The 21,326-nt window shown below is 40.6% G+C and overlaps 5 protein-coding genes across 8 annotated transcripts; 3 read left to right on the plus strand and 2 right to left on the minus strand.

The window, feature by feature from the left end:
* The first annotated feature begins 4,402 nt into the window (after nucleotides 1-4,402).
* Nucleotides 4,403-8,277, plus strand: LOC115634168 (acetylcholinesterase). The gene is made up of 4 exons (XM_030531756.1): nucleotides 4,403-4,452; nucleotides 5,498-5,582; nucleotides 5,660-5,752; nucleotides 6,412-8,277. The coding sequence occupies exons 1-4, from the start codon at nucleotides 4,403-4,405 to the stop codon at nucleotides 8,275-8,277; spliced, it is 2,094 nt and encodes a 697-aa protein (XP_030387616.1).
* Nucleotides 8,278-9,851: 1,574 nt separating this feature from the next.
* Nucleotides 9,852-15,563, plus strand: LOC115634760 (DNA-directed RNA polymerase I subunit RPA1). 2 transcript variants are annotated; one of them, XM_030532651.1, is made up of 11 exons: nucleotides 9,852-10,238; nucleotides 10,294-10,660; nucleotides 10,738-12,097; nucleotides 12,166-12,659; nucleotides 12,720-13,005; nucleotides 13,113-14,040; nucleotides 14,094-14,298; nucleotides 14,362-14,485; nucleotides 14,553-14,652; nucleotides 14,710-14,876; nucleotides 14,933-15,563. In XM_030532651.1, exons 1-11 carry the CDS (start codon nucleotides 9,896-9,898, stop codon nucleotides 15,491-15,493), a joined length of 4,935 nt encoding a protein of 1,644 aa, XP_030388511.1. In that variant the 5' UTR covers nucleotides 9,852-9,895; the 3' UTR covers nucleotides 15,494-15,563. The 2 variants fall into 2 exon arrangements, with proteins under 2 accessions (XP_030388511.1, XP_030388512.1); XM_030532652.1 differs by having other exon boundaries at nucleotides 9,896-10,238; nucleotides 14,713-14,876; nucleotides 14,933-15,493.
* A 24-nt stretch (nucleotides 15,564-15,587) lies between these two features.
* LOC115634762 (biogenesis of lysosome-related organelles complex 1 subunit 1) lies at nucleotides 15,588-16,935 on the plus strand. Its single transcript, XM_030532657.1, has 4 exons — nucleotides 15,588-15,721; nucleotides 15,774-15,846; nucleotides 15,901-16,033; nucleotides 16,735-16,935. Exons 1-4 carry the CDS (start codon nucleotides 15,661-15,663, stop codon nucleotides 16,891-16,893), a joined length of 426 nt encoding a protein of 141 aa, XP_030388517.1. The 5' UTR covers nucleotides 15,588-15,660; the 3' UTR covers nucleotides 16,894-16,935.
* Nucleotides 16,936-16,997: 62 nt separating this feature from the next.
* LOC115634761 (transformer-2 sex-determining protein) lies at nucleotides 16,998-20,466 on the minus strand. Of its 3 annotated transcripts, XM_030532655.1 has the most exons (8): nucleotides 20,362-20,466; nucleotides 20,179-20,246; nucleotides 19,991-20,110; nucleotides 19,299-19,437; nucleotides 19,105-19,233; nucleotides 18,497-18,672; nucleotides 17,596-17,819; nucleotides 16,998-17,524 (listed from the first exon to the last, which is right to left on the minus strand). In XM_030532655.1, the coding sequence occupies exons 1-8, from the start codon at nucleotides 20,362-20,364 to the stop codon at nucleotides 17,505-17,507; spliced, it is 879 nt and encodes a 292-aa protein (XP_030388515.1). In that variant the 5' UTR covers nucleotides 20,365-20,466; the 3' UTR covers nucleotides 16,998-17,504. The 3 variants fall into 3 exon arrangements, with proteins under 3 accessions (XP_030388515.1, XP_030388513.1, XP_030388516.1); XM_030532653.1 differs by lacking the exon at nucleotides 20,362-20,466 and having other exon boundaries at nucleotides 20,179-20,315; XM_030532656.1 differs by lacking the exons at nucleotides 19,991-20,110; nucleotides 20,179-20,246; nucleotides 20,362-20,466 and adding an exon at nucleotides 19,722-19,909.
* Nucleotides 20,467-20,567: 101 nt separating this feature from the next.
* On the minus strand, nucleotides 20,568-21,322 carry LOC115634696. Its single transcript, XM_030532574.1, has 2 exons — nucleotides 21,213-21,322; nucleotides 20,568-21,154 (listed from the first exon to the last, which is right to left on the minus strand). The coding sequence occupies exons 1-2, from the start codon at nucleotides 21,229-21,231 to the stop codon at nucleotides 20,646-20,648; spliced, it is 528 nt and encodes a 175-aa protein (XP_030388434.1). The 5' UTR covers nucleotides 21,232-21,322; the 3' UTR covers nucleotides 20,568-20,645.
* Nucleotides 21,323-21,326: the final 4 nt, after the last annotated feature.

Below are 21,326 nucleotides of genomic sequence, written 5' to 3' on the forward strand. Positions count from 1 at the left end.
CACAGGTTGTCAAGACAAGCTGTGCTCGTGTTCTAAATGGCTGTGACATTTTCAACGTTTCGACTTCAATAAATTTTGTGAATAACAATCATTTGAATCAAAGTTGTGGGCAGGTGGCAATGCGGGGGCAGGGACCACTTGAAACACTTGACAAATATGCAACTACTGCGAAATTTGGATGCTGCACTGCAACAATAGCCACAGTAGTAGGAATGGCATATTTGTTATGCCTCTCAATGTTTTTGGAAAAGGGCAGTTGATTGGCAAAACTTTTGCTAATAAAAATATTTATGATTTTTGCCAAGTTTATTGTTTACGCAAAGCATCAGCAACAGCACAAACAAGAGCAAATGAGGGGGCCAGGACATATTGAAAACTTCTTTATTGCATTTCACAGAAACTAAGACAAACTATTTTTGACGCTTTTGTTGCCATCGTTGAATAAATTTCGAATTTATGTATAAATAGGATGGCTCAGCAGTTTAGTTGTTAAACAGTCAATACAAAGACTAGCCTTACAGACTTCGCATCGTATTTTAAAGCTGAATATGTGCATATAACGTAATATCATATCAAAATGTATCACACACAACTATGTCCCAAGTACGAGTACATGTACGGCTTCCAATCGCGCAAGTACAGTATTTTAAACAAATCAGAAATAAATACCTTATGAAAAATTATGTTGTTGTTTTTAGCGAAATTTTTATTGTATTTCATTGGTCTTGCTGATTAAGTACACTAACTTGGTGGGACAAGTTGGACTTTTCTGGTATTCTATATATTTGTGTTTTTATAGTCTGTACCCAAAGGGTAATATATTAGTATATTAGTTTTGTGGGAATGTATGTAACACGCAGAAGGAGGCGTGGCAGACCGCACAAAGTATATATATTCTTGATCAGCATGACAAGACGAGTCTGTCCATCTGTCCGTATGACCACCTGGATCTCAGAGACTATAAGAGCTAGAGTCACCAAATGTTGCCCAAAGATGCCCTATAAGTGTACGCTGTGCAAGTTTGTGTTATTGTTTTGTTTTTTGATTTTGTTTTGATTTGATTGCCAGTCCGGCCAGCTATGCCCCGACTGACTTCCATTAAAAAATTTGAATACCAATTTTTTAAATTTTAATTTATTAAAAATTTATTAGGAAAATAAATATACATATATAAATGTCTTTGATCGTTGCGTTCATATGGTGAACCAAAAATGAACAAGTAAAAATAAACATTTTCATATTTAATTCAATGTTTTAATATTTAGTATTTACATCAGCATAAATGTAACTAAGAACATATTCAATTACTGGCATAAATATAAATAATATTCAAAACATAGTAAAAATCTTCATAATTTAAGCGTCTTTCATTATTATCTTTGTACACATGACATAATAGTTCACAAAAAATACTTTATAATAGTACGATTTCCTAACTACTCAGCCATACATATACAGCTATAGTCAATAAAACATACTCAATTCACAAATATCAACAGCATTACTATCCGTTAAGTATTTAATTTACAATATGCAATCATCTTTTATCTATTGCATCATTCCAAATTTGAAGCAACGCATTCAAATGGCCTACAAGCTTTCTTGCCTCTCCAAAATCACAAATCTGATTACTCTTTTTTTTTCCTACCCTACACTTTTTATACTATACTACTATTAATTTAATAGTCACTGGGCCATGCGCCTATTTGATTTCTCTAGTAGGGGTATGTGCGCACAGAACCACACACATAATAGTGCATGTTAACTTACATACATACTACATACTACTTGTATGTACATATGTACATATGTATGTACAAGCCGAGAGAAATGAGGCATCACATACTCGCAGTATTGACTTTTTGACCGGAGCATAGCAAACTAGGCCGTTGCCATTTACAATAATTTAGGTCGGCTGCGAGCCGAAGTCTTCCAAAAACCGCCCACACAAACATAAATTGATTAAGTCCGCTCGTCGGTGGCCGACAGACAATTTAAATGTGCATTTCGTAGCTAAAATTAACTGAAAATTACGCGTTATGCGGTGCCGACAATGATGACAACGATGATGATGATGATGACGATGACGATGGAGGGCTTAGCGCATAATCCGTCGGGGCACCAACAAATTACTTTGTAAACTAATTAAAATGCAAGCGTATGTGCGTGTTGGTATAAATGCTGCCAACACTTATCAATGGTCATAGGAAAAATCGGCGCGGGCTTGGGGTTAATTATGGGCATAACATCGAACCATGATCCCAGCAGTCACCACGAACCGGAACTGCGCTTCACGTACCATTTGGAAAACAAATATAGCCCACCACCAACCAAAACATGCTGTATTTATGCCAACATTATGGTACATTATCTGCCCCAACTTATGGCCAGCAACACCAACTGGAATACAACTCCACATCTACAGAGGTCACAGAAGCAGAGCCCCGTATGCCATCAAGCGTACAAAAATTTACGTTCGGCAGCAACAGCAATCAGCAAACCCAAACATGACAACATCTACGGGGGTAGTTTCTTAAGTTTACAAACTACATTGTCCTAACGCTGTATCATAAAAGTGTGTAATAATATACAAATATAAGAGAGGAATGCTAGAGTCGAGCGGGCTCAACTCTTAAATACCCTGTACACACTCCCGAAAATAAGAACAAGAGAGAACGCTACAATCGAGCAAGCCCGACAGTATAATACCCTGTACGCAGGTAAACTTCCGTCACTGAGTTATATGCGCCCATAGCAGCAGCAAAAAGAGGAAGAAGAAGAGCGAACTTGTTGCTGCAGTTTGTGGGGGTTGTACTGGCGAAAATTTGTTTTGCTAATAACTTTTCTTAGAATTGACCGAATTGAATAAAATTTTATACAACAGTAGACAATTATATATAAATTATGTGTGCAAAGTTTGGTTTAGGTAGCATTTGAAATGTGGACGCTATTGACGAAATTCTGTAGCGGGGAAAGGGGGGGAAATTAAAAAAATAAAATAAACTCGTCCTTACTCGGACCTAGGAGAATCTGGATGCCAACTTTGGTTATTCTAACTTTTATAGTTTCTGAGATCCTCGCGTTCATCCAGACGGACGGACAGACGGACAGACGGACGGACATGTCTAGATCGATTTCTCTCGTCATGCTGATCAAGAATATATATACTTTATGGGGTCGGAGATGCTTCCTTCTGTATGTTTCATACTTTGCACAAACCTAATATACCCTTTTTACCCTACGGGTACAGGGTATAAAAAAATGGGAATTATAAATTAGTTAATTAATTAAATAAAAATTATTCAAACATAAGTGGAAACATATGTGTAAAGTACAGAATTATGTCAACAAACATCATCATAAAACACAACAGCTGCAGAGCTTGGGCAGAGATTATAAATATGGCTATAACTTTCTTTCTAATTGATCTATAATATACGGACACATAATCACTAACTGGATGTGACTACCAAATTTAAGTTCCAATAATTGGGGGAGTTAGAGAAAATCGTGAATAGAGGGGAAGTGGGGGGTGTATCGGAAAAAATGAACAAACTTTCTCGGGCTTAGGAGAATCTACATACAAAGTTTGGTTATTCTAGCTCTTATACTTTCTGAGATCCTTGCGTTCATACAGACAGACGGACATGGTTACCTTCTGTGTGTTACATGTACACTCTCGCACAAAACTAATATTCCCTTTTGCCCTTTGGGTAGAGGGTATAAAAATGAGAGTAGATGCAGCGATCCATTTACAATATCAGCTAAGCTCAAGAATTTGCAATTTACCAGTAAAAAATACGAGTTTCTGAAAAGTGGATATCGTTTTTGGAGTGTTAATTTGTAATCAAATATGTCCTTCAATCACTATTCCTCCAGAAACCGTTTTGCTATTGCATTGAACTTTTGCAATGAGACTTTTTTATGGATACCGATATCACACAAAAATACATTTTGTAAGAAAATTGTATTATTTATTAAAGCCCATTTGCATATTAAGAATGTTGTCATAGTTTCCAGTCAAGCGTTTATAGCTTCGGCCAGGACAAGGATAGCTTCTTAGGTCGTCATACGAATACGTTTTGTCTTATACAATTGCTAAAAGTTCTCTTTAAAGTCCAACTTTTTTAGATCATTATCATCAATTTGGATTTATTAAAACTAATCAAGATTAGAGACGAGTCGATACAGCGAACTAATTTGTTTTTAATTGGAAGCATTGTAAGCTGTTCCAAATTTCTCACCATTTTCTTCATTGCTTACATATTATATGTATACTATATGAGCTTTTGTTTTGTGTTTTGTGAACATCCATAAGTGATTTTCGATTTTTAAAATGTCCAAAATTATTTAACAAGGAAGTTCAATTTTGTGTAGAGTTTTCGAGAACAAAAGCTTATGAATGGCACAAAATGTTCAACTGGACACATTGTTGAAGCTGTTGATACTTCTAATTAAATTTTAAGAGCACTTTTGTGCCTTCTAAAAGTCAAATGTTTGGATTCAAAAACATCATTCCTCGTGAACACTTCGTTATAAACAAGACGCATATCGTTTCACAAATATCGTCTTTGTCTGATTTAGCTCCGTGAGATAAACTGAAAAGATTACGCCGGGGACAACGTTTTGGCTCGCGCGCGATTGAGGACCTTAAAGCCGAATCGAAAAAGTACAGGAGGCCTTTTTAGAAAAAGGTTTTTAGACTGCATCGAGCATATGTGCCTTTCCTCCGGAGGGAACTATTTGGCGATACAAAAATGGCATAAATAAACCTAGATATTGAATGTTATAACCAAATCGTTGTTTTTAATAGTTTGTATTTTGTTCATTTCATAATACACATACATAGATATATTTTTTGTTGTTGTGCAACAGAATACAATCTAAGAATAGTTTTCGCTCAGCCCTCGCACCGGGTCACATATGATTTGTTAAACTTTCCGCTTGCTCTCAGCGTACCAACTTGTGGGTTGTCCAGTCTTGTCCAGTTGGTCGTTGCTACGGCTGGCACTCTTACTCACATAGGCACGCACACACACACACACACACCTGTTGTCTAGTTTGTGCTGCTCGCGTTTTTTGATCTATGGATGCATGAATGATTCAACGCGCACAAAACAACACTCAAATACAAGCGACAGCAACAACAACAGCAGCGACAATACAATAACAATAATGACAGAAAACAATTGAAATAACTGTAGCAGAAATTGTGGTAGAGTGCCTAAAGCCAAGTTCTATATTTTTTAGTTTTAGTTTCGACCAAGTGTTGAGTGTGGAACGGCGTCAATTTTGTTTGTGCCCGGGAAAAGTGTAAAGAATTTTCGAAATATTTTTATCATCCAGTACTTTTCCACTGTCCAAAATAGAAGCATTACACTCATTTGGTGTGCTTGCCTAATCCAAGAGTCAATTAAAAAATAATTGTACTATGTAGATGTGTGTTGCACATTTGAAGCACCAAGATAATCATGTTGCATACGTTCGGGGTGTACAGCCTTATAGCAGTAGCTTGCATCGGCTTCGAATGCTGTTTGGGACAGCAAACGCACATTAAACTGGAGCAAGGTGATGTCATGGGGGTAAGTAGAGATTAAACATGGTCCACTCAGCAGACGACAGGCTTTAATTACTTCTAAATCTCTGCTCGACTGTGCAGCTGAAGGTCTTTCCGGATGGCGCACGCACCTCGGTCTACGCCTTTTTGGGTATTCCCTATGCCCAGCCACCGGTGGGGGAACTACGCTTTGCGGTAAGTTTAAGTCTAATAAACTTCATTCGTATTGAGTGAACACCAGTGTTCGTATCACTTTTCTCCCAAACATTTTTGTAGCACGTACCAGTATATGAAATCGTCAATTTTACATTCTAAATTAAAAACAAATAAAGAGCAAACAATCTAGATTTGGAATGGCTTCAAATTTTGGCTATGAATATTAAATGAGGTACATAGGACAGTTACTCGCATTCCAACTCTCAATTCCATCCCAAATAGCTATTGACTATGGTAACCAGTTATCTAGCCTTCGTAAGGCATAAGAATGTTAGCCGCGATAGATCGAAAAAGGGTTAGTTTACTCTTCCTCGTCACCTAGGCAGTTCCTCCAGCAATATTTTGCTTTAACGTTTTGTCTACTAATTATCCATTCAATTTTATGCGTTTATGCTTGTCTTAGTTATTTGATATTCTCTAAAATCTTTTTGTGTTTATTTTATGACTTACTTCCCGCCGTGCCCTTTAATGAAATGAACTTTAAATTTAACAGAATCCTGTCCAAGCCATTATCATTTGGCAATCTGCTTTTCATTTTAAACTTTATTATGTAAGCGAATTGGCTAAACCTTTAATCGATTTTGAGTAATTTGTTGTTTGTTGTTATTACCTCACTAATTTCACTTCCGATTTTGCAGGCCTCAAAGCCACATCCCGGCTGGAATAAAACTCTGCAGGCTGTTAGTATGCAACCTATCTGTCCACAACTCTCCAACACGGTATATGATGAGAGCCCAGAAAGCAGCCCTGCTCGCACCGAAGCAACGGCCGAAGATTGTCTATACCTCAATATTTGGACCCCTGAGGCAGGCATGCGATATGGCAATGTCCCCGTGTTAGTGGTCATTACGGGCGAGGAGTTCGCTTACGACTGGCCGAGAAGTAACCGAGCCAACGGTCTGGACCTTGCTGCCGAAGGAGTGGTCGTCGTTAGCGTTCAGTATCGGAGCAACATCTATGGCTGGCTATCATTGGGAAACAAGGAACTCCCCGGAAACTACGGATTGAGCGATATACAGTTGGCGCTGCGCTGGCTGCAGGGAAATGTGCAAAGCTTTGGCGGTAATGTGGAACAGCTAACTTTGCTTGGCCATGGTAGCAGTGGCGCGCCCTTGACTCTGGCCAGTGTCCTGATTTCGACACAACCGCTGCCAAAGCAATTGATACTTATGTCGCCGGGTCCTGTTCTTCGTGCGCTAGACACTGGACACGAAACACGCATTGTAGAAACTTCGCGCATACTTGTCCAAAAACTGGGCTGCCACTTTGTGGAGCAGTATCAACAAATGGTGGCTTGTTTGAGGCGCAAAAGCCACGACGATTTGCTACGTGCGTATGAGAGTGTCTACAACCATGGCAATGGGAGCCTGCAGCTCGGAGCACTACTACCTGGCGGTTTGGTGTCTAGAATAGGCAATGCAACGCAGCTCCCAACATTGCTGCTAGGCGTTGTCTCAAACGAGGGCGGTTTCATGCAGGACTACTGGCTGGACTTGGCACGTGAAGGTCCAGAGGCACTGAGACAGTATATTAACTACACCGTGCTGCCAAATGTACTGCGCTCTGTGGATGCCAAGGCCACTGGATCCCTTGTAGAGGCCATATTTTGGCGATACTTTAGTGGCGAGGCGAACAATAACGTCATACATATGCTATGGGGCATGCAGCGGTTGCTTTCCGAGGCGCTTTACGAGACGCCCTTTATGAGATTGCTACAACTACTCGACAGATTCAATGGTAACTACGCCTACATTTTTGACCACGCACATTCCATGGACATGCGCGGCAAGCGTAATCTCTTCGGGGGTGCCTCCCATAGCGCTGACTTACCTCTACTCTTAGGTCCTAGTCTCTTTCAGCAGATTGCTCGTCGTCGGTTTAATTCCGAGGAGGAGCAGCTGTGTCGCAAGTTACGCGGAGCCTTCGCAAATTTTGTGAAGAGTGGCAATCCGACGCCAGGCCGCATCTACGACGCTTGGCTTCCATATACAAAGCAGCGACCTTTTATTTACAGCTTGGGTGAATTGAGTAAGAAGGATTCAAGTGTGCCTCTGGTGGATGAGACGCAAATCGAAGCAATGTTGCATGGCGAGCAGACATCCCAACAGGATCGCAGTCTTTCACGACCCAATCGAAACGAGTACAAGGCGCCAATTTATTTGCTGGCCAGCAATAGAAAAGGAAACTCATATGTTGCAAACAACCAACTGGACTCAGGATATGGGTCACATCTGAGACGCGTTTATGGTTTCTGGCACCTGCTGGTACCGACAACAATGACAGAAAATGATGAGGGGTCTTCGAGTGGAAATGGCGCCTTAGGCCAGCGAGTGCGTCTAATGGAGGCTAATGCAGATGCGGCGCGCTATCGGCAGGGCTTTTATGCCATGTTGGGATTGGTGTGTCTGCTCTTGGGGTGCTTGTGTATATGCGTCTATTTGTTGCGGCGCGACCCGCTACGCATTGCAGGAGGATCTGCATCAGAGGAGCATTGCTGTTTATGACACAAGTGGTGGTTTCGCTGGACGACCATCTTTCGCCGCGGCGTCCATGGTTGCGCCGCAGATTCGGGCATCGCCAATGTCGAGTCCTGGCGGAAAGGTGGTCGACCAGCGAGACAGCAACACGAGCACGAGCATGACCACCTTCCACAACAGCAACGCACTAGACGTCCCAGACAGCAGCAGCCGTACGATGACATTCAGCAATCGGGCACAAAAATTGGCCACATTGCCCGAGGAGTTGGAGGAGGACGACGAGGAGAAGCCGGAGCAACAGCAACACGAGCAACAGCTGGAGATGAACAGACTGTTGCGGAACTCCTGGACACTGTACCCAGCAAATACGAACAAAATGTGGCTATTAAAAACTGGCAATACCAGTTAACATGTGATAAGTTCTAATATAGGGACCGGAAGAAAAATACCAAAGCATTTTTGAGGTAGTTAAACTAAGGCTCAAAAAATAACGATCTATTTATGTTTTTCCTTTACCTTTACGGATATTTGAAATATACTTACGACACTCAAACTCTGAACGCATCTGTATCGTTTTATAGAGTAAGGAATTAAGTAATGGTCTAATTATTTCGATATTTTATTTGCTGCATCGAATAACTTTCATTATTCTTCAAAAGTTTTATCCCGCCATGGTTATGGACCGAAAGCTATTTATGTATTATTATACTATACTTTCATCGAAAGCAATGGCTGACATTTGCAACCTACGCGAGTAATGCAACACCAACAGGTATTAAATTGGAATACCAACGTTCCCTTGCCATCGTATTCATGTAGGCTTTTGATTCTAACCCTTCCAACAATTCGTAGGGCTGTTCTTGGAGTACTTTTTCTCCATGGGCTGGTTATTTGTGAAGTAGACACCTCTGCCCTATTAGGTCGACTACACTTTTCAGTTCCTGGTAGATCAAAGAATTATTATCCATTTATCTTGTCTTGTTGCACAACTGGTTACGTCTTGAAAAATCGTTTTCGTTTTCGTTATGTGTTCCAATTATTACGATATTTCTCAATCACTCTCAACAATTGTTTCCGGGGAAATCATTACCTTCTTACCTTACCTTCTCTTTTTTTACTGATTAAGTTACCTAATTAGAGCTAATAAGAATAAAGTTTTTCAATTCAACTTAATATTTCTTGGCACCTTCTTTGAGTTATTAGGTCTTTTAATGTATTTGACCACATTTGGCTATGAATCGTAGCATAGCTGGCCGGGTGGGAAATAGAATCCCCCACGGGTCAGAGGCGTTAACGGACATTAATGTATATTTTGAAGTATATTGTTAACGCTACCTTATCTTTTAAGTGGTAGTTATCACGTATTTATGTGTATTTTACTCTTTTGTTGATTAATAAATTAAATTTAAATTAAATTCACTCTCCACAACAACTAAAATTCTCTTTTTTCATCAAATTAACTAGTGCATTTATATCGTAGCAATTCAAAAACTGTAGCGCTGCCATTTTGGCGACAGAACAGCTGTTCTTTTTGTCACTCTTGTTTTTGAAAATTTGTAGCAGTTGGCAGCCCTTTATTTTACATGCACGTGTAGCGTAAGCGTGTAGCTATTCTAATAAAACAATCATATTCTACTGCCCCAAAATGGGCACCAAAAAACCAGTGGAAGTGCATAGGTTTCCTTCAGATGTGGAATTTGCTGTATTCAGTGACGAGGATGTGCGGAAACTAAGTGTAGTCAAAGTTTTAACAGGTCTGACATTTGATGCCCTGGGCCATCCTCTTACCGGCGGCCTCTACGATACACGACTCGGTTCCTATGGCAAGTGCATGGAACCATGTGCCACATGCCTTAAAATGCTCGACTGTCCCGGCCATATGGGCCATATTGAGCTGGGCGCGCCAGTTTATAACCCGTTCTTTATAAAGTTGGTGCAACGATTGTTATCCATCTTCTGTTTGCATTGTTACAAACTACAAATGAAAGGTGAGTTAAGGACAGGTCAAGTTCATTTTAAGTTTAATGGCCCTCGCTTTTGCAGATCATGAATGCCAGATAATAATGCTACAACTTCAACTTATTGATGCCGGCTACATTATCGAGGCTCAGGAACTAGAGCTGTTCAAGTCGGAAATTGTTTGCCAGAATACGGAGGAACTGGTCCAGATTGATACTGGCGACAGCGTGCATCCACGAATCGCATATATGCATGAATTGCTTCGCAAAAACATAAGAAATGCAAATAATGCAACTAAGACCAGTTGCTCCCTGCGCACGGCCATCACGCATGCTGCACTGCAACGGAGTCAGAATAAAAAGTGCCGTCATTGCAGCAAGTCTATGCGCTATGTGCGCTACCTGCACAGAAGGCTGGTATACTATGTGACAATTGCAGATATTAAGGAGCGGTAAGTTCTTCTTCGAACATTCTCCGAACTTTTGTTAACCAAACTTTTGTTTAATTATAAATAAATACCACTTTCAGTTTTGGCAACGTGCCCGAGAATAGTGGACAGAATAAGATTATCTTTGCGGACGAGTGTCGTCGCTACTTACGCCAAATATACGAGCATTACCCGGAATTGCTTCAGCTGCTAATACCAGTCTTAAAGCTTCAAAGCAAACCTTCAAGCGAAGTTTCACCCGTTGACATTTTTTTTATGGAGGCGCTACCTGTGACACCTCCACGAGCGCGTCCCTTGAAAGTTGTCAATGGCATTATGAAGGGCAACCCCCAAACAGACATCTACATTAATATTATACAAAACAACCACGTGCTTCACGTAGTTCTTAAATGTATGAAGGGAAAGCAGGAAAAACTCAACGATCAGGCCTTGGCGGCGTACCAAGATATTGACGGGACCTCACCCCACGAGAAGCTATACAACGCCTGGCAAGCCTTGCAATCCTCTGTCGATGTACTGCTCGATGTGAATATGTCACGCGGTTCTAAGTTGGCGGAAGGCTTAAAGCAGGTTTTAGAGAAAAAAGACGGTCTTATACGAAAGCACATGATGGGTAAACGCGTCAACTACGCGGCGCGCACTGTCATTACACCTGATCCAAACATCAATGTCGACGAGATTGGCATACCAGACATATTTGCCTGCAAATTATCTTACCCAGTACCGGTAACCGAGTGGAACGTAACTGAACTCAGAAAAATGGTGATGAATGGACCGAACGTACATCCGGGTGCCAACTACATCCAGGAGAGCAACGGATTCACAACCTACATACCTGCAGAAAATGCGGCAAAGCGCGCCAGTATGGCTAAGCTACTGCTTTCTAATCCCAAGGATGGTGTCAAGATAGTGCATCGCCATGTCCTGAACGGCGACGTTTTGCTGCTCAACCGCCAGCCCTCATTGCACAGACCTTCGATTATGGCACACAAGGCCCGCATCTTGCATGGAGAGAAGACTTTCCGGTTGCACTACTCCAATTGTAAGGCCTACAATGCGGATTTTGATGGTGATGAAATGAACGCGCATTTTCCACAGAGCGAAGTGGCACGAGCTGAAGCATATAATCTAGTAAATGTGGCCAGTAATTATCTGGTACCCAAGGACGGCACACCCCTGGGTGGCCTAATTCAAGATCACGTTATTTCGGGTGTAAAGTTGTCTATACGCGGTAGGTTCTTCAATCGCGAAGACTATCAGCAACTAGTGTTCCAGGGTCTTTCCCATTTAATGGGTAACATAAAGCTATTGCCGCCCACCATTCTGAAACCTGCCATGTTGTGGTCTGGTAAGCAGGTGCTGTCCACTATTATTATAAATTTGATCCCCCAAGGCTTTGAGAACATCAATTTGGATTCGTTTGCAAAAATTAGCAGTAAGGTAAACCCATTTGCATATGCCCGAAACATTTTTTACCACGCCAAATTAACTACATATATATGTTTTAGAATTGGAATATATCTCGGCCGCGCACGCCACTCTGCGGTTCCACGCCTCTTGAGCAGGAGCTCAGCGAAAGCCAGGTTCAGATTCGCAAAGGTGAACTGCTCGTCGGGGTGCTGGATAAGCAGCAATACGGAGCCACCACGTTTGGACTCATACACTGCATGTACGAGTTGTATGGAGGCGAAGTATCCACATGCTTACTCACGGCGTTCACCAAGGTATTCACATTCTTTCTGCAACTCGAGGGCTTTACACTAGGCGTAAAGGATATTTTAGTAACCGAGGAAGCGGATCACAAGCGTCGTAACATCATACGGGAGTGCCGCAATATCGGGAACAGCGCCGTTGCGGCCGCATTGGAGCTTGAAGAAGTGCCACCGCACGATGTACTGGCCGAGCAAATGGAGACCGCATATGTAAAGGATCCCAAGTTCCGTGTGCTGCTGGATCGAAAATATAAATCGCTACTCGATGGCTACACAAATGACATAAACAAGTATGCTGAACTAAACAATTTAGAGTGAACCCAAGTAAATAAAGCAACAATTCTTTACAGAACCTGCCTGCCGGACGGCCTAATAAGCAAATTTCCCACCAACAATTTGCAGCTAATGGTGTTGTCCGGTGCTAAGGGATCTATGGTGAATACTATGCAAATTTCATGCCTTCTGGGTCAAATCGAATTAGAAGGCAAGCGCCCACCGCTCATGATATCCGGAAAGTCACTCCCCAGCTTTACTTCTTTCGAAACTTCACCAAAGTCAGGCGGGTTTATTGATGGACGGTTTATGACGGGAATACAACCGCAGGACTTTTTCTTCCATTGTATGGCCGGTCGTGAGGTAGACTATTCAATACAATATCCCATTGACTTAATTAAGCTAAATCTTGACTTATTTTAACAAAAATAATTGATACCTGGTCTGATCTAATTCCCAATTTTGTGCAGGGTCTCATCGACACGGCTGTGAAGACTTCGCGTTCTGGTTACTTGCAGCGCTGCCTTATTAAACACTTAGAGGGCCTAAGTATACACTATGACTTAACCGTTCGCGATAGTGACAGTAGCGTGGTGCAATTCCTGTACGGTGAGGATGGTCTGGATATTCTGAAGTCAAAGTTCTTCAATGCGGACTTCTGTACCGATTTTCTTACGCAAAATGCCACTGTCATCTTGAGACCTAGCCAACTGAATTTGATGAAGGACGATGAATGCCTAGCCACTGTGCTGCGGCATGAGAAACACATACGGTCATGGCGCAAAAAACAGCCGGCTCAGCTGCGGGCTGCCTTCACCCACTTCTCAGACGAGCTTCGAAGCGAAGTGGAGGTGAATCGACCGAATGAAATTAACAGCAAAACCGGAAGACGCCGCTTCGACGAGGCGCTGATAAAACTATGGAAGAAAGCTGATTCCGAGGACAAGGCCTTATATCGCAAGAAATACGCTCGTTGTCCCGATCCTGCGGTAGCTGTGTATAAGCAGGACTTATACTATGGGGCTGTATCCGAGCGAACGCGCAAAATTATTGATGAATATGCACGGAAAAGCCCAAAATATAAGAAAACGATTACGGATATTATGCACATGAAGAGTATCAAGGCTTTGGCATCACCCGGTGAGCCTGTCGGACTGCTAGCTGCTCAATCGATTGGTGAACCCTCCACACAAATGACATTAAACACCTTCCATTTCGCCGGTCGTGGAGAAATGAACGTAACATTGGGCATTCCGCGTCTCCGTGAGATACTCATGCTGGCTTCGTCAAATATAAAAACTCCCTCAATGGACATCCCTATTAAGGGAGGCCAACAACACACTGCAGAGAAGTTGCGCATATCTTTAAACCGTGTAACCTTGACCAATCTTTTAGAATGTAAGCATGCCTCTATATTTGACCCTTGCTGTTACTCACATTTTCGTCAACAGCCGTAGGTGTCATCTTCAGCCTAACGCTGGAGCCGGAACGTGCCTATGTCTACGATCTTCACTTCCAATTTTTGCCACGCGAAGCCTACAAAGAGGACTTTGGCGTACGGCCCAAGCGTATAATTAAATATATGCATGAAACATTCTTCAAGCAGCTTATACGCGCCATTCTCAAAGTTTCCAATGTCAAAAAGACCTCTCGAATGTGAGCGAAATGCCGATTTAAACAATAAATTAAATATTTTATTATATTCCATTTCAATTTCAGCATTGAAATTGAAGATAAAAAAGAGAGCAATAAGCAGGATGATGATAATTACCAGGACTTAGATGCGGCAGATATTGGAACACAGAAAACTGGCAATAATGATGACGACTCCTCTGACGATAGTGTAAGTGCTAATTGCAATCTACCTGTCTAGTATGTATGTATAAAGGTGTTAATTTTGCTGCTACCAGGGTGATGATGATGCTACTGGCGTTAAGCTTAAGCAACGTAAGACAGATGAAAAGGACTACGACGATCCAGACGACGTCGAAGAGCTCAAAGATGCCAATGGTGAGAAACTAGCTTAATAATTTGATTCTTTTTTAAAAAGTACGCTTGTGTTTTTAGAAGACGATGAAGAACAAGATGAGGATGAAGATGCTGCCCCTGATCTGAGCAATGAAGGAAATACCGAAGCAGATGATAAATCTGTTGAGAAGCTGCTCAGTAATGAGATGGTCAAGGAGTACACATATGATAAGGAAAATCATCTTTGGTGCAAGGTCAAGCTGAACGTAAGTCATCTAAAAACTAACATTTATATTACAATAAACAAAATTTATGACCCCAGCTGAGTGTGCGCTACCAAAAACCCGATCTGACGTCAATCATAAGGGAGCTGGCCGCTAAGAGTGTCATACACCAAGTGCCACACATCAAGCGCGCTATCATTTATGAAGGCAACAATAATGAGCAACTTTTAAAAACGGATGGAATTAACATTGGTGAAATGTTTCAGCACGACAAAATCTTGGACTTAAATCGGTTATATTCCAATGACATACATGCCATAGCACGAACATACGGCATAGAGGCAGCTGCCCAAGTCATCGTCAAGGAAGTGAGCAATGTGTTCAAGGTCTATGGTATTACAGTGGATCGAAGACATTTATCTCTAATTGCCGATTATATGACCTTCGACGGCAGCTTTCAACCCTTGTCACGAAAAGGAATTGAGCATTCATCGTCTCCGTTGCAACAAATGTCCTTCGAGTCAAGTCTGCAATTTCTGCGAAATGCGGCCGGATTTGGACGACCTGATGAGCTCAACTCGCCATCAAGTCGCCTAATGGTTGGTCTTCCAGTACGCAATGGAACGGGTGCATTTGAGTTATTAACAAAAATATGCTAATTGTATTTAAATACTTTGAGTAATCATGGTCCTATAAATAAAAGAGTTATCGATACTTTGTCTGAGTTGGCAGCTCTATACTCGTGTTCTAAGGCCGTGGTGAATGACAAGAGTAATTCTGTTTACACATTTGGTGGAGGCCGAAAAATTGTAAAGCACCCAATAAAATGTTGGCTTCAATGGTTAAAGATCATAATTTAAGGCAAGCCAAGCGCAAACAGGAGCAAGGTATGTGAATAATTAATGGGCTCCATTAAATCAACTAACAAATATAATGCAGAGGTACGACGCAAGGAAGCTATTGAAGCTTCAAATGAACTAACACAGGCGCTGGTGGATCACTTAAATGTTGGGTTTGTACCTATCGATACAGTTTACATATTACTCTAAAGCAATATTATCTGAAGCGTTGCCCAGGCGTACCTAAACCAAAAGCGACTCGATGTGGAGGCTAAGCAACTTCATGTGGGGGCTACAAACTTTGCAAAGCAAACACAACAGTGGCTGCAACTAATTGACAATTTTAGTAGCGCTTTAAAGGTATGCCTATTTTCATGTTCAAAAACACCAAAATACCTTATAGTACGAGTTTTAAAATAGACACCGAAAAAACAATTTCCTTGTTAGTCCTCTAATTGCTAACCATAAAGCCCATTTCTTTTTTAATTATATCCTGCTCCTACTTCCCATATTGTATATTTACTCATAGTTAATTATTTATTTCATGATGTGAGATCAAAATGTTCGTAATTGTCGATATTTTTACGTATATACGACCCAAATGGATTCCGAAATGTGATTTTTTGTATACTCTGTACATGAAATATACAATATTAGGTTTGCGCGAGCTGAAAATTGCAACAGGCAGAAGGAGGCAGACACCACAAAGCAAATATATTCTTGATCAGCATGACAAGACGAGCCAATCTATGTCTGTCCGTCCGCCCGTATGAACACCTAGATCTCAGAGACTATAAGAGCTAGAAGTTTCATAATCATCATCTTTCATATCAAGTTTCATAATGATATGCCGATTTCACAAGAAGTTATATGTCATATTGCCCAAGCACTGCCTGCAGCTGTTGTTGCTGCTTGGCACAGACACAAGAAACAGGCACACGCATAATTATTCTACACATACATACATACATATGTACAGAGTATTTATTTCTCTTCTCTACTTGTTCTTTTAATATAAGTGTACGCTGTTAATGTTTAATTTTATTTATATACATTTCTAGGAACTTGGCGATGTGGAAAACTGGGCACGCAGCATTGAATGCGATATGCAAATAATACAGCAAAGTCTAGAGTTGGCCTATAAGGCGTCTCGGGCCACACAAGGCACACAGAACGCTACAACGGCTGTTGGAACAACTGAAGCAAACAACACTACATAAACAAATTAGAAAAATAAATGATGTCTATATAGTTTAAATTTATATTTGTTGTGTTATTTAAGAATGATATTATTACAGTCTCTTTCATATACATACATAAAAATCTAACATGTGTGAGATCACAACAAATATTCAAAGATTGTACAGTTAGAACATGATCTTAATATGTTATTATATTAACACTAATATTTCTAACTACATATCTTTGTGGTTAGTGTGTGTCAGTTTTTAATTTACATTTCCTGTGAATAAATATTTGTTTACGTTGCCTTTAAAATACATATCACAATGTGTTAAGCTATGTGCGTTCACGTAGTTTAAGTGGACAAATACGCGGCTGTTGGTGTTGTTGCTGCAGATTAAACTACATTTACAAAATGAACGCAGCAAAGCACCACAATTTGCAACATTAATGGATTAGTTAGGTGATGATGAAAATAAGGTCAAACGAACCCAGCAGATGAAGTTTTGTAGTTATGGGTTGCCAAATGCTAGATCGAATTAACAACAAATACCATTCAGTCTTGTTCACGAAACAGCACGCAGGCAATGCTGCTGGGCGTAAGGAACATTTGGTTAGCATTTGGCTCGCAGCAGGCCTCTTTTACATATTAATAACGCGATTCACGCCCTGACAAGTAAATGCCGTATTATTATCTTGTTAAAACCACCCAAAGATTATTTCGATTCACTAAAACTTACGACGGCTACGCGAACGTGACTCCTCGCTACGACTGCGACTTCGATCATAGCGATTACGGCTGCTGCTCTTGTGGCGATGTTGACGATAGCGATGATCTCGCTCGCCATTGCAATGCCGGCGGTAGTTGTCGTAAGGTGAGGTTGAAGAATCACGGCCACGACGGCGCGAGCGTGACGAATCCGAGTTAGAGAATCCATAACGATCACGGGAACGATTTGTGTAGCTACAATAAAATATAATACAGAAAAAAAATTATTACATTGCGGTCTTAAACGGCCATTAGGGTATACATTTTAAAAAAGATATAGACATTAAGTGGTTTAAAACAGGAATGTAAGCAAATTTTTTGAATCAAATTAATTAAATAAATGTAATATATGTATACTCATATTATAAAGAGGAAAGATTTGATTGTTTGTATGTTTGAATTGAAAAGGCTCCGAATCTATTGGACCGATTTAATGGACTTGATCACTAAATGATCACAGTTGTGGAAGCTAAACTATCAACGGTTAACATGGGATATATTATATTTGCAAAAAAGAATGGAATCCTTACTAAAACGCCAATAATGTAACCAAAGGTGTAAAAAAATGTCCTTGAAAAACTCCTGAATAGCATGCTGTTAGTTCATAATCATCCTCGAAACATTGTCACTTTAAATATTAAGGCAATATTATTCAAAATATCCAAATACATAATTATAAATCGATCGACACCGTGATTGATATCGAAGACATTTAAATTCACTAAACCCTTCTGAACTGCCGCCACATGAATTGACGGTAAAATTTAATAGTTAATAGTGTTCTTTGTATTTAAGGTAAGCGATAAACAATTAATAATATTTCGCTTGAAATATTCGAAGGTATTCTATGAAGTTGGCTATCAATAACATACCGCGATGGACGGCCCATATAAACCCCAGGTGTAGGTGTATGGGGACGATGAGTGATGGAATAGTCAACCCGTATGCGGCGATCATCCACATCCATACCAGAACAGGCGTCCTTTGCTGCGCGTGCGTCACTCAGGTTCAAAAAATAAATAAAACAAAAACCGCGCGAGCGATGTGTCTGAAAACAAAATATGAAATATAGGTTATTAAAAAGCGGAAATAGCTTTATGTTCCGCACACCGATGGTTTTGCACCCTTGCTTTTCGATTGTCATCCAATATTATAATCAAATTGCAAACAAAATTAATGCTTGTGCAATCGAGCTACGTGATTAAGAAATCCGATCCGGCTGCATTCGAAGATATTTTTTCAAAAATCCAAACAGACATGATTACTGCGATCTCAGTGAGCTAAAATATGCGAGTGATTAAATAAGTGTTGCAGCAAGCCTTTAGTACATTGACAATAGCTTGCCTGTCAAGCACTCATAATTGCTGCAATAATCGTTCATACTCTTGCCACGTACCACGTAACCCAGAACACGCTCTTAGTAGAGTTGGAAGTGGCATTATGGCGGTAAACGAAAACTGGTAACAGAAGTGCAACTCACATGTGCATCGATGACCATTTGAATGCGCTCAATGGGTCCAAACTTGCTGAACAACTCGCGAACTTTGTGCTGAGTGGTGTTAGTGTTTAGACCAAAGACCCCAATGCAACGACTGGCCTGCGGGCGTTCCTAGAACATGAATCAATTATTGGCATTATTAACCTTGTGTAACAGTTGCGCCGTTGGAAACTTACTCGTGCCTGACGAGAACGCTGATGATCGCGCGACATATGGCGTCGTTCGGGAGATTCAGAAAAGGAACGCGAACGCCGGTGATTCTGAGAGCTAGAACGGCGATTATTGCGGCGGCTATTATAGCAATCCAAGTCCGACCTTGATGTTGTGTTAGAATGGAATGTTAGAGTGGTGTGAGATTTGTCGATGTACAAAATCTAGTTCGTGTTATGCTTTTGAAATATTCTTGAAAACAATTGAATTGATCTGCAAACTTTTGCAAATATTCTACATAATTAAATGTATGGACGTATGTATGCATGATTGGGATAAAATATTTTCAGCTTGGCTTGCACGCTTGGCTAAAATACAATTTCAATCAAACAAATTCTAATTATGCACGATCTGCTATAAATGAAACGGATTATATCTTATTGCCTTACATGATCTCAAATTGATTTTCTTTTTTCTTTGTAGAATAAAACACGTAGACTACACTCGCACTACAGGGAACAAAAAACCAAATGACCCAAAAAGCCGCATGTCATTCGGTTGACAGTAATAAGTCAAGGCCTGCCTGTGACCAAACAATGCTCTACTCGATATACATATGTACGTATTTTGAAAACAGATTCAAAAACGAGCTGCAAACTTGTGCACTGTGTACCAAAACAGTCTGGACGGAGCATCGATACTTCAACGCTTTACTCACCGACGTGTTGATGCCGAGTCCGGCGCACCGCTGGATCCACTGCTTTCCTCCAATTTGCTCGAACCCTGTTCCGATGCTGATGACGAAAAGCTGTCGTCGTCGTACCGTTTGTGATAGTTACTGCATTGGGCAATAGCGAATACATTTGGAGAACTATATATTAAAGCAGAGGGCTTCTACATACATACCTAAAGCTATATTTACAACGATTGCCACTGCCCGCCACCAGATTGTCGTCGGAAGGGCCAGAAGTGGACTGCAGAAAATGCATAGATTAGGATAATAGACAGGCATCGATTTGAACTGCTTTGGTGACACGTAGATCTGAACTGGAAAATGTAGGAACTTCTTCCTATTCAATGAATACTTACCATGCTAAAAATTACCACTTAAGTCTTTTTCCAAGCTAACTAATCGCGTTTATAAACAACGCCGCCCCAAACCCGGAAGAAAAGTAAAGCGTCGAAGCCCTCACACTAAAACTGCCAACTTGTTTGTGTTTACTTATAAACGACGTTGCCAGACTGGTTAAGCCGCAAATTCTTTTATTGTAGCTTACTGCTCAAATTTACGTGTTTCTGCGTATGTATACATAGGTCTAAGAATATTATCATCACTTTACAAAATTTTGATAGTGTTAGCAAAAATGTAACGCCTAATTGTACCTCTTAAAATGGTTATGTTTCATGCTAATGTAATTGTACAATTTTTTCCTCTCTAGATTGTACAAGTCAGTCAGTGTTTTAAGCATTCGCTTGTCATCATAATAACTCTTTGGCGGCGCTTCAATCAAATTTCCATTGGTATACCATTTCATTTCACTAAAATGCTTCTTAACGACAGCACGCATTCCGACCCCGCTAAAAACGGGCTTTCGAAATATTTCGCAAATGTTCTTCTTCCCGTATTTAGTTTGCAATTGGTCCAGGGTCTCAACAATCCTCGACTGAGGGCAATAAAAGAGATACCATAGCTTTCGCTCCGGTCTCCGGAAATCTGTAAGGCTTAATACGCCGAAGTATTCCACTACGGAGCTATTTGTCCTTTTAATCTCCTCTGCGCTTTTAAGGTAGAATATACGCCTTAAGTATTCCTCAAATCTATCTTCAAAGTCATAGGCTTTGCATACTTCTGGCGCATTGGCCTTGTTTAAATCGGCTTCAGCTGTAATAACAAGTTGCTTATTACTTTCATGCTTCTTGTATTTATTTTTCAAACTTACTTGTCTTTGGGCTAGTCATTAATGCTAGAGGTAATAGACAACGTTTCAAATATGTTTGCTGTAATGAAATTCACTTCTTTCGCTGATGATTTATATAGCCAAAAGTCAACTTTA

This window comes from Scaptodrosophila lebanonensis, unplaced genomic scaffold (genome assembly GCF_003285725.1).
Source record: "Scaptodrosophila lebanonensis strain 11010-0011.00,11010-0021.00 unplaced genomic scaffold, SlebRS2 tig00000001-arrow-pilon, whole genome shotgun sequence".
Lineage (NCBI taxonomy): Eukaryota > Metazoa > Arthropoda > Insecta > Diptera > Drosophilidae > Scaptodrosophila > Scaptodrosophila lebanonensis.